At 47.9% G+C, this 16,123-nt stretch overlaps 1 protein-coding gene across 1 annotated transcript in view; it reads right to left on the bottom strand.

Moving 5' to 3' along the window:
* Positions 1 to 9,908: 9,908 nt before the first annotated feature.
* The window catches only part of COL27A1 (collagen type XXVII alpha 1 chain), a 143,830-nt gene continuing 137,615 nt past the window's right edge, over positions 9,909 to 16,123 (bottom strand). The window contains exons 60-61 of the mRNA XM_004269304.4: positions 12,748 to 12,966; positions 9,909 to 11,903 (exon numbers count right to left, since the gene is read on the bottom strand). Of these exons, the coding sequence (XP_004269352.2) occupies positions 11,757 to 11,903; positions 12,748 to 12,966 (366 nt within the window). The 3' untranslated portion in view covers positions 9,909 to 11,756. The remainder of the gene's footprint in view (positions 11,904 to 12,747; positions 12,967 to 16,123) is intronic.

Raw genomic sequence — 16,123 nt, 5'->3', positions numbered from 1 at the left:
ATGGATTTGAGACAAGTCTAGGTCTCCCATCTTCTGTGTTGACACCTCCTCGATTAGTAAACCTTTCCCTGCTCCAGACTCTGACATTTCAGTTTGGCCTCACTGTGCGTGGGGCGTACGAACTTGGGTTCAACAACAGAAAGAGAAAAGACAGTAAACTTTCTCATTCTTCCCTCTCAGCATAAAGGCAGTAAGTTCTTGCCACATTAGCTCTTGCTTCCCAATAGTACTGAGAATCCATTTTTTGGTTTTTTGCAACGTGTGTTTGGGGAGGCCGTCCTGATTTAGAAATAGGCAGTATTTGCAAGAGTTGCACATGGTAGCTGAGAGATACTTTGCAATATGAAATCATTCGTATTCCTGTTAAATTCATGTGTAAGTAGATGGAACACACATTAGGCGTGAATCTGATTCTTGAAATCAGCAGCTAGAGGTTGAATGCTAGCATTGTGAATAATTTACAGCTTTATAAAATTTTTGAACAAGACGTAATCCATTGATTAAATTTCCAAAACTTAAATTGTAAAGAGTCAGCTTTATTTTAAAACTTTTGATTTATAACGTTTAGGTATTTAGACCAATGGTCTTTGGGCCTTCCTTTGTTCGTGCGAAGAAATGCTAGGGTTGCCTATGTGGGGGAAGGGTGAACAGGGAGGGTCAGTAAGGAGCAGGACTCCGTCTTGCTTTTACCCAGAGCAATTCAGCTCTGGCCTAACCTGCATGCCTCTTGAAGCAAAACCGCAGACAGTGAGTGCGATATACAGTAAGTCTAAGTCCCCTACATATGAACCTTCAAGTTGCGAATTTTCAAAGATGCGAACGTGCGTTCCATCCATGTCAGGCGTGAGTGACATTGCAGCTCGCCCTCTGTCTCCTGTTGCTGACGATCCTTCAGCTCTACCATCTCCCACCCCGTCTCCCTCCTCCAGTCAGTAACTCTTCTTGCCTGTTCACTCGATGTCAGCCCCTGGATGCCAGCTGTTGTACTGTACTGCTGTACTTTTCAAGGTACCATACTGTAAGATGAAAAGTGTTTTCTTTATTTTTTGTTTGTTTTTTATGTATTATTTGTGTGAAAAGTATTATAAACCGATTACAGTACAGTACTATATAGCCGATTGTGTTAGTTGGGTACCTAGGCTAACTTTGTGGACTTACGAACAAATGGAACTTAACGAACATGCTCTCGGAACGGAACTCATTATATGTAGGGGACTTACTGTAATACAAAATACATACTTGGTCTCTACCTCTCTTTCCTGGCACACAGCTCATAAAACTCTTGGGCTCTCCAAAGTGATACTTGTCTTTTTGTATGCTAATAAGATGTCTCTTGGGTGGGGGCTCCTGGATAGACTCAGGATGGGAGCTGGTTATCAGGGGAACCAACTTTGTGATTAGAGGGGTGGAACTTTCAGCCCCACCCCCTCACCTCTGGGAAAGGAACTGGTGCTGGAGATTGACTTGGTCACTAATGATGACCAGTGATTTAATCAACCATGCTCACGTAAGGATGCTTTCAGTAAAGTGCTAAATGATGAGATTTGGAGAGCTTCCAGGTTGGGGAACATGTGGAGGTGCTGAATAGGTGGCCAATCCTGTTGCCAAAATCTCAACTCTCTGTGCGCGATGCCGAACAGAATTACGGAGACAGAGATTTTGGAAGATAAGAGAGATGGCTTTATTCCTTTGCCAGGCAAAGGGGGAAAACACAGCCTCAAGAACTGTGCCCCCCTCCTGGGGAATTACAGGGGTTCTTATAGGTGGAGTTCACAGTCCGAAGTGAGCGATAAGGATCAAAATGGTGAAGGTCTTGCATTCTTCTTGCATTATTTCAAAACAATCACCGCTGGCGTCAGGCAATCCGATAACCCTGGGTTATCAGCCTGTGACCTTCTTTCTGAAATGCAAACAGCTACAAGGGGTGATTTGCTACAAGAGTGTGTAGGGAGAATAAACACTAGAATTCACAGAGAGAGTTAGGGAGTGATTTATGCAGGACATAATTCACACAGAGAGTTAGGAAGTGATTTGTGAAGGATGTAATTCCCATAGAGGCTAGCTTTGTGAAGGACAGATCTAGTTACAGATACTACAGATTAGTAACAGTTAAAGTAAAGCTAGGAGTGATTAACTCTTTCAGGCCCGTTTATGTTTCTTCTCTGTTCCCTTTACTTTCCTTGTTCTCAGGAGAAGAAAAACTTCATTTCTGTTTTAGCTGCAATCCAAAGAGGGCCTGGAAGCTCCATGCCCTGTCCCACATACCTTGCCCTATGCACCTCTGCTATCTGACTGTTCCTGAGTTGTATCCTTTTATACTAAACTGGTAATCTAGTAAGTAAAGGATTCTCCTGAGTTCTGTGAGCTGTTCTAGTAAACGGCCAAACCCAAAGAGAGAGGGTTGTAGGAACCTCTGATTTACAGCTGGTCAGTCAGAAGCACAGGTGACAACCTGGATTTGTGATTGGCATCTGAAATGGGGACAGTCTTGTGGGACTGAGCCCTTAATCTGCAGGATCTGATGCTAACTCAACTCTGGTTAGCGCTGAAACCGCGTGCCCCTAAAACCGAGTTTCTTTACTGAGTTTATGATTAACCTCTCTATCCAAAATTTTATTTCCTTTCTTGTGCAGCCCCTGTTCCCCTTGGGATTGAGGAGTAACAAAGAAAAGGGGAGACTGAAACTGAGCAGGACCCTGCAGGGTCTTCCTCGGTACAAAAGCCTCTTCATGGCCCCTGTTTCTTTTTTTCCTTTAATATTTATTTATTTGTTTGTTTGTTTGTTTGTTTTTGGCTGCGCTGGATCTTCATTGCTGTGCGTGGGTTCTCTAGTTGTGGCGAGCAGGGGCTACTCTTCGTTGCGGTGCACAGGCTTCTCATTGCAGTGGCTTCTCTTGTTGCAGAACACGGGCTCTAGGTGCGAGGCTTCAGTAGTTGCAGCACTTGGGCTCAATAGTTGTGGCTCACGGGCTCTAGAGCGCAGGCTCAGTAGTTGTGGCGCATGGGCTTAGTTGCTCCGCGTCATGTGGGATCTTCCCGGACCAGGGCTCGAACCCATGTCCCCTGCATTAGCAGGCGGATTCTTAACCACTGCACCACCAGGGAAGCCCTGTCCCCTGTTTCTTGCTTGCTGAAATGAAGGACCTTCCTAAGCCTTCCCCGAGTTCCAAAGAGGAGGCTCAAGCAGTCCCCCTGAAGGGATGTAGATAACAATCGGATACATATCTCTGAGTGGTTCTGCAGAAACTAAGACCTGCACCCAGGTGGAGGATGGAGACTACATGCTGACCACAAGCATGTAGACCCCAAACCAGTTGGAACCAGAAGGCTGATGATAGAGATTCCTGAAACATCCCCCTGTTACCTCACCATCAACCAATCAGAAGAAGGTCCACGAGCTGATCATACATCCTAAGATCCTCTCCCCTAACACTTTCTTTTTTCTTTTTTTTTTTTTTTTTTGCGGTACGCGGGCCTCTCACTGTTGTGGCCTCTCCCGTTGCGGAGCACAGGCTCCGGACGCGCAGGCTCAGCGGCCATGGCTCACGGGCCCAGCCGCTCTGCGGCATGTGGGATCTTCCCGGACCGGGGCACGAACCCGCGTCCCCTGCATCGGCAGGCGGACTCTCAACCACTGCGCCACCAGGGAAGCCCATAACACTTTCTTTTAAAACCGTTGCCTGAAAGCCATTGGGAAGTTCCAGTCTTTTGAGCATGAGCTGCCCATTCTCCTTGCTTGGCACCTGCAATAAACGCTGGACTTTGCTTCACCACAGCCCGGTGTCAGTAGATTGGCTTTGCTGCATGTGGGGCAAGTAGACCCAAGTCTGGCTCAGTAACAGTGTCAGAACTGAACTGAAGCGTAGGACACTCAGTTGGTGTCTGGAGAGTCAGAGAACCACTTGGTGTTGGAGAAAATCCACAGGTTTGGTGGCCAGAAGTCTAGTGAGCAGAGGAGAGAGAAATGAAAGTTTTCCCTTACAGTGGGTAAGCGGAGTGCCTCTCCTGGGAAGCAGGGAGTGGTCCTCACCGTCCTCAGCCTCAGGCTGCCCCTTGAGGGGCTTCTCACTCTCCTCCCAAGAGACTAGCCAAGTAGCTTCTCCAAGCACACCCCGCACTCACCCTGACACAGTACAATTTCCTCTATCTTCTTACATTTTAAGGATGCTTTAGTACCTCCATGAATTGAAGTCTTGGGCAGCCCTCCCCAGCCTGCCTATCTGTCCCTGGCACAATGTCAAGAAAAGTTTGGCAGGAAAGAGACAGAAAAGCAATCAGGGCAGTGTACGATGCTGGTAAAGAGTTGTCCTGGTTCTACCACTTGCTAACTGTGTGACCTTGGGCAAGTTACCTAACTTCTCTGTGCCTCAATTTCCCTACTTGTAAAATGTGGATAATAATAATAAAATCCACTTCATTGGATTGTTATGCATAGTCAATCAGTTCACATTTAGACGAACTAAATATCAGATGAAACAAATTTGCTTCTAAGGGTCCTTCTATTATAATAACCATCATCATCTGTTTAATGACAAGCTGGGGTGGTGAGGAAGGAAAGACAGATTCCTGCATTATATAAATACTTCAGTGATTGCAGGTTACATCCTACTTCTAAAGACATCAAAATGCAAAATTATGTCTATATTAGATTAAGGAAAATAGGATATTTTCCCCATTAGATACTTGAGAAAACCAGTGGCCCAGGAGGGTAAGGTAACAGGGTGAAAAGATGAGGTTTCTATAATTAGGTAAATGCACCATTTTGAAATGATTCACTTTCTGAGAAAACCACTTTATACAGATTTCTGGCCATTTTATACAAGGCCAGGGCTAAGCTGTGTCTGACAACTAATTCGTGATCTTATCTATGTGAGCAACCACAAAAATACACGGGCAGAGCAAACAGTCCAAATTAGGAACTTTGTGTCTGGGCTGAGGAAATACCAAAAAATATTTGTTCAAATTCACATCCTGTTTTGTGATCTTGGGCAACTTATGTAACCTCTTTGGACTTTAGTTCCCCCATCAGAAGAGCCAGGGTGATAAAACTTGCCCCTGAGGGTTGTGCATGAGGTGAATATGGATTACACTCAACACGGCTCCTGGTTCATGGAAAGCGTGCAAGAAATTGCAGCCACTATTATTTTGAAAGGTGCTATTAAGGGTTGAACCATATGAAACGGTGGATTTTAAATTATTTATTTATTTATTTTCATTGAAGTTGATTTACAAGTTGTGCCCATCTCTGCTGTGCAGCAAAGTGACTCAGTTATACACGTACAGACGTTCTTTTTATATATTCTTTTCCATTATGGTTTATCACAGGATATTGACTATAGTTCCCTGTGCTATATATTAGGACCTTGTTGTTTATCCCTTCTAAATGTAATAGTTTGCATCTACCAACCCCAAATTCCCAGTCCATCCCTCTCCCTCCCTCTGACCCCTTGGCAGCCAGAAGTCTGTTCTCCATGTCTATGAGTCTGTGAAACTGTGGATTTTATAGGTCAGAAAGCAGTTGAGTATCATTCAATTTCACCCGGTTCGTCCAACTATTATGGAACAATGGCCTGGTCTGTGGTTGGAAAGCAGGGAAGGACATGTCACTCCCATTTTCCTGGGAGAAAAACTGAGGCCCAGAGAGAGAGAATGACCCACTCAAGGCCATGTCACAGTCAGGAAGCTGAGACCAGAATCCACCTGCCAGCCTCTCCCCTTCTTGCCCGTCCCGCTCTCATTTTCCCAGCACCAGGCTGCCGGTCACCATGGGATGTGACTGTCCCTGGGGCTTGCCTCACTGTGGACAGAGCGAACACAGGTCTGGGGTTCCCCCTGGAAGTCCACCGTGGCTGTTTCTGGACACTGGGTTGTGCAACGGGAGATTGGGAACCGTGGGGCTGCCAGCTGGGGAAGAGCTGCCTTGTGTCCCTGACAAATTCCTACTTACCCTTGCTGGGAATGAGCTGGCCCAGCTTCAGGGGCTTCCCCAGCCAGGTCACAGAGGCCACCTGGAATGGAGACCGGACCGAGACTGCTGAGCAGCATGGCTCTAACATAGCCTCTCTTCTCCTTCCCCTCTGGCCCTTCTTCCTGACTCTCTCACCTTCCATGTCGTCAAAGCTGCTGACTCTCCAGAGCCCCGAATGGTGCACAGACCTCTTTCCTGCCCTCCCAGCTCAGCCAGCTGCCCCTGGACAGCTCCACTCCAGTGCCCCATCACAGCACAAACGTAACCTGGCCAGTGCAAACCCTGCTCTTCTGTGCAAACCTGTGCTTGTCCTATTCCCAGCCCAGTACTCCAGGCTTCCCCTGACCCTTCCCCTGAGGTACGGTGCGCCTCTCACTGTTGTGGCCTCTCCCGTTGCGGAGCACAGGCTCCGGACGCGCAGGCCCAGCGGCCATGGCTCACGGGCGCAGCCGCTCCGCGGCATGTGGGATCTTCCCGGACCGGGGCACGAACCCGCGTCCCCTGCATCGGCAGGTGGACTCTCAACCACTGCGCCACCAGGGAAGCCCCTGATGGTTAATTTTATGTTGACTTAGTTGAGCCACGGGGTACCCAGATATTTGGCTCAACGTTCTGGCTGTGTCAGTGAGGGTGTTTTGGAGGAGATTAACATTTTAATGGCTAGACTGAGCAAAGCAGATAGCCCTCTCGCGTGTGGGCGAGCCACATCTAGTCTACTGAGGGCCTGAATAGAATCAAAAGGCCAAGTAACTGAGAATTCCTCTGGCCTGACTGCTTGAGATGGGTATCTGTCTTTTCCTGCCTTTGGTCATTCCTGGGTCCTGAGCCTGCCAGCCTTTGGAATGGCACTACACCATCCGCTCTCCTGGGTCTGGAGTTGGCCAGCTCACCCTGCAAATCTTGGAACTCATCAGCCATCATAATCATGCGAGCCAACTCCTTATAAGAAATCTCTTACACACACACACACACACACAGGCGTGCACGCACACATGCTCACATACACACACATCGCATTGGTTCTGTTTCTCTGGGACCTTGATTATAGTGTCACCTCCTGACTATCCTCCCCAAGCTGACACTGGGCTCTGTGGTGCCCCCTTTGTGCTTCCCTAACCCCACACTTGGTCTCCTGCTCCCTGGTTTCCTAACCCTTAACCACACAGGGTCCAGCCTCTCTAGCTGCTCTGCCGGACTCAGAGCCCCTCAGACAAGCTCTCAGATCCATCCTAACTCCAGTGCCCACACACGGCTTGACCAAAGGAAGGCGCCGCTGATAAACACGTGTCAGGGAAATAAAAACGGTAGTTCTTGCGGGGAGTCCTTCCACAAGATCGAGTGCCTTCGACGTGCTGTGTTCTGTGGCTACAGCAGAGAACAAGCTACATCTCCTTCCCTCACAGAGCTTCCTATGGGGAAAACAGACATTATAGTGATTGACCTTTTCCCCTCTGCAAAACGGGAAGCATGATGGGACAGATGGGCAAACTCTTTGGCTGTGGTGATATCCGGCAGACCTCAGGAAATGATTCAGGAAATGGGCCATGCTGCCTCAATTTCATTTTTGATTAACTGTCAGTCAAAGAAATGAAAAGAACATTCTCATCTCATTTCCAAGTTGTTGTTGTTTTTCTTCTTCAGTGTCGGAAAGTCATTTTCCAGATTAAGGAAATAGTGCAGGGTCATGATTCTTGGTACTTGAGCTTGTACTAGAGTCTTCAGGGAGGCTTGTTAAAACGCAGATTGCAGGGCCCCTCGGGGTTTGTGATTCAGTCGGTTTGGGAAGGGATCGAAAATTTTGTGCTGGTCACCAGCCCCCGGTGCTGCTTGTGCTGGTAATCCCAGGGCGCCACACTGAGGACCGCTGGCCTCACGCACATAACACTGCCGTCAGCCGTCTTGGGGCTGAATCCCAGCTTTGCCTTGGCCTCACCAGGTGACCTCGGGTACTTCGGCGGACTTCAGTTGCTACCTTTGTCAAACAGGAGGGTGGACTTGGAGGCATGGGAATCTCCAAGCTCTTCCAGACCATGAACACTGGGCTCCATGGGTGGAAGTTTGGAGACACCGCAGGGCAGCGGCTCCCAGGGCTCACTGTCTGGGGTAGGTGTCAGGGTGGGGAGGGTAGAGAAGACCCAGCTGCCTGTGGACTGATGACCTAGAAACTTACAGCTAGCTTTTTTTTTTAATTAATTAATTAATTTTTTGGCCGCATTGGGTCTTCATTGCTGCGCACGGGCTTTCTCTAGTTGCGGCAAGCAGGGGCTACTCTTCGTTGTGGTGTGCGGGCTTCTCATTGCGGTGGCTTCTCTTGCTGCGGAGCACGGGCTCTAGGCGCGCGGGCTTCAGTAGTTGTGGCTTGCGGGCTCTAGAGCACAGGCTCAGTAGTTGTGGCGCACGGGCTTAGTCGCTCCACGGCATGTGGGATCTTCCCAGATCAGGGCTCAAACCCGTGTCCCCTGCACTGGCAGGTGGATTCTTAACCACTGCGCCACCAGGGAGGCCCGACAACACGTTTTTAAAATGTGGCGCAACTGCTCGTGATTTCTTCTTTCTCTTAGATGAGAAGGGCAGAAAAGTTCTGATTTCTCCAGTGTCCCAGGGGAGGAGGAACAAGCTAAGGAAGAAAGTACTCTGAACCAAGAGTCAGGAATAGGGGTTTCAGGTCCAGCAGGTATAAGTATGTCCCAAATATTGAACGGGACATACTTATGCTAAAAACATATTTATTGTTTATCCGAAATGCAAAGTTATCTTGTATATTTATTCACTAACTCTGGTTAACTCTGTCTCCCAGATTCTCACTCACTTCTTCCAAAGCAGGTATTGTTGGAGCCTCTTTCAAGAATCTCACGGGTAAGAATTGTTCCTGTTGAAGCACTATCCTTAATCACCAAAAGATGGAAACAACCCACATGTCATCGATGGAAGAATGAATAAACAAGATCTGGTTTACCCATACAATGAAATACTATTCAGTCATAAAAAAGAATGCAGTATTGATCCATGCTATAACGATGAACCTTGAAAACATTATGCTAAATGAAAGCAGTCATTCACTAAAGGTCGTATATTGTATGATTCCATTTATATGAAATATCCTTAGTAGGCAGAGCCATCGACAGAAAGCAGGTTAGTGGCTTTCCAGGGGTACGAGCAGGCGGAAACAGGGAGTGATGGCTTCTCGGGTATGGAGTTTCCTTTTGAAATGATGAAAATGTTCTGCAAGTAGACACTGGGGATGGTTGCCCAACGTCGCGAAGGTACTAAATGTCGTTAACGGTCAGTTTTATGTTATGTGGATTTTACCAAGTTAAAAAAAAAAAAAAGAGGCTCTCCTGTTAACCTCAGTATACCTCCTCCCTGCGTGTTATTGGTTGAATTGTGTCCCCCAAAAGATATGCTTCCCCGTTACCTGTGAAGGCAGCCTTATTTGGAAATAGGGTCTCTGCAGATGTAATCAAGTTAAATGAGGTCATTAGGGTGGGCCCTCATCAAATAGGACTGGTGTCCTTAAAAATAGATGGGATTAGAGACACACAGGGAGAGCGTCATGTGACTACAGTGGCCGAGACCGAGGTGCTGCCCTGCTGGCCAGGGACCGCCTGGCGCCTCAGGACAGGGTAAGGAACCTCTCCTAGAGGCCTCGGTGGGATCGTGGCCCTGCCAACATTTGGATTTCTGGGCTACAGCACACTTCCAGCCTCCGGAACTGCAAGAGAAGGCCCTTCTGATGTCTTAGGCGGCCAATGGGACCCTACAGGACCCACTCCCTCACCTTTAGGTCCCCCCCCAACAAGGCGCTGTATCTCTTCCTCCCCCCTCCTTCGGGGGGGAGAAGCATAAACAGGGCATCCTCTAAGCCTCTTCCCCTGACCCCCTCAGCCCTGCCAGAAACTTCCCTCTGGCCTTTTCAAAGAAGCACACGGCCACAGATGTGTCATTCCATTGCCTCAGTTTTAAATATTTATTTAAAATCCAGAAGGGAAAAGGAGAAACGGAACCCACTTGGGTTTTAACACATTGACACGTGGACAGAGACATGAACAAGGACAGCAGAGAAACCCAAGAACAAGACAGACGCCAGGACAGAGGCCAGGTGGAGACTGGCGGCTGGGGAGACCGAGCGCTGAGATGAGGCCCGAGCTGCTACAAAAACACACTTCCAGGGAGCCTGGAGGCGGGCGGGGTGGGGGAGGGAGACAGGAAGTGGGGGGGAGGGGAGGGAGGGCCAGAGTGAGGTCTTAAAGAATGAAAATCGAATCCAATTCCCAAAGAGACACTTTAGAGAAAAAAAAAGACACAAATAGACGTTCACATAAAATTTCCCCTTCTACAAAAATAATTCCATAGTTAAAATGACTGCAAAATCCAGCCCGGACGCTGACTGGTTCGCTGAGGCAGGACAGTTCAGATTGCCCTGAAGAGCCCTGCCACGCTGAACCCGCAGATTCCCGTGATAAGCCTTTCTCCTCAGCCCACGTTTATACTTGGAGCTAATGGCGCTGGGTTTCTACAGGACTGAATGGCGATGAAAAAGCAAAGAGTGGCGACTGCATCTCGGAAGGACAAGCTCCAGGAAGGGAGGGCCTTAGGGGATGGTCTGTGGCTTCATCATGAGATGGTCCATATTTACATGCCACCTCCAAGGCCAGCCCTGACCCAGTGCCGTTCTCCTAATTGGTTCCTTCAAGGTCAAATCTGCAAGGTCAGGACTCTCCAGTCTAGATCATGCCCTCCAAGACAAGCCTAACTTCCTTCCAGGACCAAGGAAGGCCAAACTAAAATCCTTCATCCTCAGGCCTCCCCCTGCCTTAAGAGGACAAGCATTTCAAAGTCCGTAAGTTAAAAGGTAAATCTTTTCTACTTCTGTTTCTGGTTGTTTTTTCTTTTTGTTTTTATGCTTTACTTTTTGTTTTTTTTTCCTTTTACCTTCTTCCCCCCGCCCTCCTTAACAGATTATGCAATGAGCACAAGGGTGATGCTAGGAAAATTTTAAGAATTCCCCAAACTTTGTCATTTGGAGGAGAGAGAAAAACGTGGATGATACCCCACATCCAAATGTTTCTTCAAAGTCTGGGGCAAAACTGGTAGCACCTTCAGAATCTTAAATAGGTTTTTTTTTTTCCTTAAAAAAAATCACATACACTACGAGAAAATTGTGAGCACCAGCGATTTCACAGTGGGAGGTAGCAGACGTGGGCACCCCCAGCCCCGAGGATCTCACCTCTCCCTCTCGGCATCCATCACTTCCCACCCCCTGGCTGCTCTCTCTCACCTTCTCACCTCTTTCCCAGGTGAAAAAAAAATAGTAACGCACCCTCTTTGCGTTTGTTTAAATAAAATATATATACTTCTTTCTTTCCTTTTCTCCTTTTTTCATGTCTCCTCTCTAATATTGCACATCAAAGCTCCCTGGCAGGGGCCAGCTGACGAGATGCCCCCTTCCCTCAAGCTGGCTGGAACGTGGGGCTCTTTGGGAAGGAAGCTGAGCAGGGAAGGGGGTGGCCGCAGAGCTGGGAGACAGGCCGCGGGGCTCAGGCGGGTTGCGGACCCGGCTTGCTCTGTCTGGCTCTTTGGTTGGTCTTTGGGGCTGAGCTGGGATGAGTCGTTCCCAAGGATACCCCGTGCCCTGCTACCCCTCAGCCTCTTCTACTGGGCAGACAACAGCTGGGGTCTGCTCAAGGATCCTTGGGCAGGTGAGCTGCCTCTCCTAGGGGCCCACCTGCCCCTAGGTACCCTCCTCTTCCCTCCCCCTCGAGGCCGAGAGGAGTCAGGAGGTCAGAGGTCAGAGGAAGCACGCAGGTCCAACTTCGAGGCGGTACTGCTTCCCTGATGAGGCAGGAGGGAGGTTGTCCACGCTGACAATGGGCAGCTGCTGGGGGTCCTGGGTCCGGAAGGTGAAGAGTGTCTGATGCCAGCGGCCATCCTGGACCTGCGGGTAGAGGGAAACGGGGACATGTATATCCATCATAGTTCTCATCATATATCAAGTGCGTTTCTCCCTCATCTTTCTTCACAATTTTTAATGTCCACGTGGCAGTTCACTGTTTCAGTGACCTGTATGTGTCCATTTAGATTGCTTCCGCCATTTTGATTCTTAAAAGAAAAGCGGTCATGAGTATCACTGTAGCTAAACTTTTGTGCCCATTCTTAATTATTTCCCTAGAACAAACTCTAGAAGTAAGATTTGCGGGATCAAAGGATAGGTACATTTGTAAGGCTTTGGATATATATTGGAAATATACATGTAGCTGCTGTTCCGAAAGCCCCTACCCATTTAGTTTTAATTTTTCCAAATAGCTTTGTGTGAGAGTGTTGGTTTCCCCTCATCCTCAGTGACACTGTGCATTACTGGTTTTGTCTAATTTTGTGAAACTGGTTTTTTGGATGACTTTCTGTCTCCCTCTTCCCCTACAACCCACCCTGTTTTAGGCCTCTGAAGACAACCAGAATGTTAAGAGAAGAAATTAGCCTGGCAGGGCAGGGGCAGAGGGAAGAGTACAGATGCATCCTTCTATAAGCAGCCTTGGAAGTAAGCAGAGCATCTACCGGCTGGTAGAATTTTTACCAGCCCAGACCTTCCCTCAGAAGTTTCCCAGGGAGAAAAGTGAATAAAAGCAATTTTATAAAACTCAAAGGTAAACATTATATGTATCATACTAATATACTATAGTATATTATACTATATACTATATAAGTATATACTTATACTATAGAAGAACACGTTTTCCTACCTGTCTATGCATGAGGGGCCTGTAAGGGGCCCCAAGACTTACCTTGCAGCCATCCATTGACACTTCCGGCCTGAACTGACCCCCGGCTTCAAAGATCTGCCCGTTCCAGGCCCGGAAGCGCACAGCCTGCTTAGCTGGGGTCTGCCTGGTGCCCTCCTGCCACACGGTCATGTTAAGGCAGTGGATGGTGATTTGCTGTGTCACCTCAGAGCTTAGCAGGTGCAGGAAATTCATCTGGACCCGGCTAATGGCAAACTCCACCTGTGGAGGAGATACGGCCGTGAGGCAGGGTCGGGCTGGGCTGCCCACAGCTCTCAGAATTCCTTACCTTCCTCTGGAAGGTCCAGGGATAAGCCCTTTCCTGGTAAGCAATTCCCAGCCATGCTCCCAGAGCTGTACTCACTCGCAAGACAGAAAAACTGAGGTCTGTGTGAGCCAGTCCCACGGCCAAGGAGTAACAAGGAAGGGAAAGAACTGAGGTCTGCCTGATTCCAGCCAGAAATGCGAGGGTCCTGATGCACCGTATGGGAGGGGTCTCTGGAGCTGAGCTGGGATACCGAGGCTCACAGAGGAAGAGGATCTTGCCCAAGAGTGAGAGGCTCTTAGTGGGCAGTGGAAATGAGAAGTGCTTTCCCCACGTTTCTAAGTCCCAAGCTGCAGGCGGGGTAGGGTGAGGCAGCTGGAAAGGGCAGACCTGACAACAAACAACAGGACAGGGTTTCGGGCTTAAGTGGCTGTACGGTAAGTCCTGACAGTTGGGTTTTCTTTTTTTTTCTGGTGCAAGTGCCTGACTTAAGCTTTGATTGCTGAGGCATCCATTCAAAGAGGCATCCACTTCAAAGACAGACTATCTCAAATAAATACCTTGCCAGCCACAGGACCAGATAAAGAGTCAGGCCACCTCCAGGCACTGAGGCGCCTTTGTTTTAAAGCTCTGGATTGATTTCAATAACTGACCGTTTGGGCTACTTGTTTTTTCTCTCCCCATGCTTTAAATTCTGGCCCTTATATTTTAAATTCACCACTAAAGAATGAGCCTGCAAAACCCTAACACCCCCCCACCCCAATAAAAGCAGAACCCCAGGCCCACGCGCTCTCTCTCTCTCTCTCTCTCTCCATGACCCTGTACTGTGGCCCCAGGTGGGCTGTGCAATTTCCAGGTCCTGTAAATAATAAAACTTTAGTTTTGCGAAGTTTCCTGGTGGTTATTGCTGAAAGGCATCTTGCAATCGTAATAAGAACTGCGAGGGCTGGTCCAGCCACAGCACTGGTTATTTATAGGCTGAGACCAGCACACAACGATTGGTGTAGTTGGTAGGACTGCACGACCGCCCTTGCAATCAATGGATGGGATGCCCTTTACCTGCAACTTGCTTACTAACCACCTAACTCAGGTGGGTATCATCATCTGCAGAAGGAGCACTGCTTGCTGGGGGTCTGTCTCACTGCTAAGTGCTTTTGCATATTGCTATGGTATCCAATCCAAAAAGTCACGGCTGCCATGATAATCCCCCCAGAGCAGTGTGATCAAGGCCATAGGCTCTGACTAGCCACTGAGACCACTCATTATAAAGGCCTTAATTGACTATTAATGTGATTAATTAAGGGTCCTCCATGACTCAAGGGGAGAGTTAAGGAAAGTGAACTGGAGCACCAGGCTAAGTCACTGCCCAAGGAAAGGCTCTCGGCTGAAGGCAGGAGGGAAATATTCCTGTAGGTGAGGATAGGAGACCTCCACCTAGGACCACTGAGTTGGCGGTTGTGCCTGGACCACATGTCGTAATCCAGAAGAGTGAAATAGCCTTGCAACTGGAAACCAGTGGACCTCCAGAAGGAAGACACAAGAGATCTGTGGTTTCTGTGTCAAAATGTCACTCATTACTGTCATTCTTCATCCCTGACCCAATGGGATAATATGGGTCCCATCCCTGGTGTGATGTTCCTAAAAAAATTAATGGGCAGTGACCACCTAGAGGGGTGGGATAGGGAGGGTGGGAGGGTGACACACGAGGGAGGAGATATGGGGATATATGTATATGTATAGCTGATTCGCTTTGCTATACAGCAGAAACTAACACACCATTGTAAAGCAATTATACTCCAAAAAAGATGTTAAAAAAAATTATCGGGCAAACATAAATGGCCTAAAAATCTGATGCCAGCACCTCCTAAGAACCCTGAGGAGGTGCACCAGCTCCTTGATAAACGCAAAACCCCACAGAAGCATCCTGGGGATATACCAACATGCCTAGGCTCTGGTATGACACTAGAGGCCTAAGGGCTTTTCCCAAAGACCCCGTGCGTATCATGCTCGTTTAAGCAGACCTCAGTCCCAGAGAGGTCTCTTGGAACACCCTGGGAAGGAAAGCAGCGAGCTATGAAGACGGTTCACAGTGATGCCATCCAAAATTTTCCAGTAACAACACGTCAGTTTAAGATAACAGGAGAAAATCGGGAAGTAGAAACTGAGATAAAAAACTATACTTGAACTGAAATTCAAATTTTTCTTAAATATTTTATGTAGCAGGAAGGAGAGAGGGGAACTAATTGGCTATTTTGGTATTTTTGTTTGTTTGTGTGTTACAGGCTCTCAATCGTTACTCAAGGCTGCCAAAATTCAACGACTGGTCAATACCTCCAAAGACCCTAAAATCCATAGTTTTCTTAAAGATCCATCCGGGCTATATGCTTGTTTCCTCAGCCCCCTCGGCTTTCGCCTCGGCAGAACTAAGAAACACACCTTATAAGGCGTCCCTGCTGCCAAGGGAAAAGTTGACGGGGTCATCCAGGCATCTAGGATGAGGAAGAGGGATCAGGGAAGGCAAAGGCCCCTAGAGCCACTGGTATCCTACCAGGGCCCTTACTCTTTTTGGATGTTTACTCCTGGCATGGTTGCATCCTTCCATCACAGTGATCACTGCTAAGGCTCACAGTGAATGGAAAACATTAAGATGAGGCCCATCTCCTGCTGCGCAAAATTGGCACGGTCCAGTGGGTTTACCATTTCCATGGTCGTGGCGATCTAAATGACCCCTCTTCATTTTCAACTCTGAAGAGGCCCCATTTGACCCAAAGAATTATTATTATTATTTTTTTGTTACCATGACTGCCAAGATGCTAGTCCTGTTGATGGGCAGAGAATTATTTTTAGAGCACACTCCCCTAATTATAGGGTGGTACTACAACATTTTATTGGAACTGCCAAAACCATACAAAAGGCACTAAAACTCCTGGAAGAAAATTTACATTTTTTTCTCTGTCCCTTGAAGATTAAATCTTTGAAATGGAAACACCCCAGGAGGTAAGTAAAACTCTACCCACAATTGCCTGAGGCTGAAGAAAAAAAATGAGGGGGAAGAGGCCTCTTAAAATACAAACTGCTATAAAAGCTCTCTTACTCAAAAGCTAGTCCACAGCA

The sequence above is a fragment of the Orcinus orca genome, chromosome 6 (assembly GCF_937001465.1).
Source record: "Orcinus orca chromosome 6, mOrcOrc1.1, whole genome shotgun sequence".
Taxonomy (NCBI): domain Eukaryota; kingdom Metazoa; phylum Chordata; class Mammalia; order Artiodactyla; family Delphinidae; genus Orcinus; species Orcinus orca.
The sequence above is the reverse complement of the archived record's forward strand: the minus strand, read 5'-3'. Positions and strand labels throughout refer to the sequence as shown.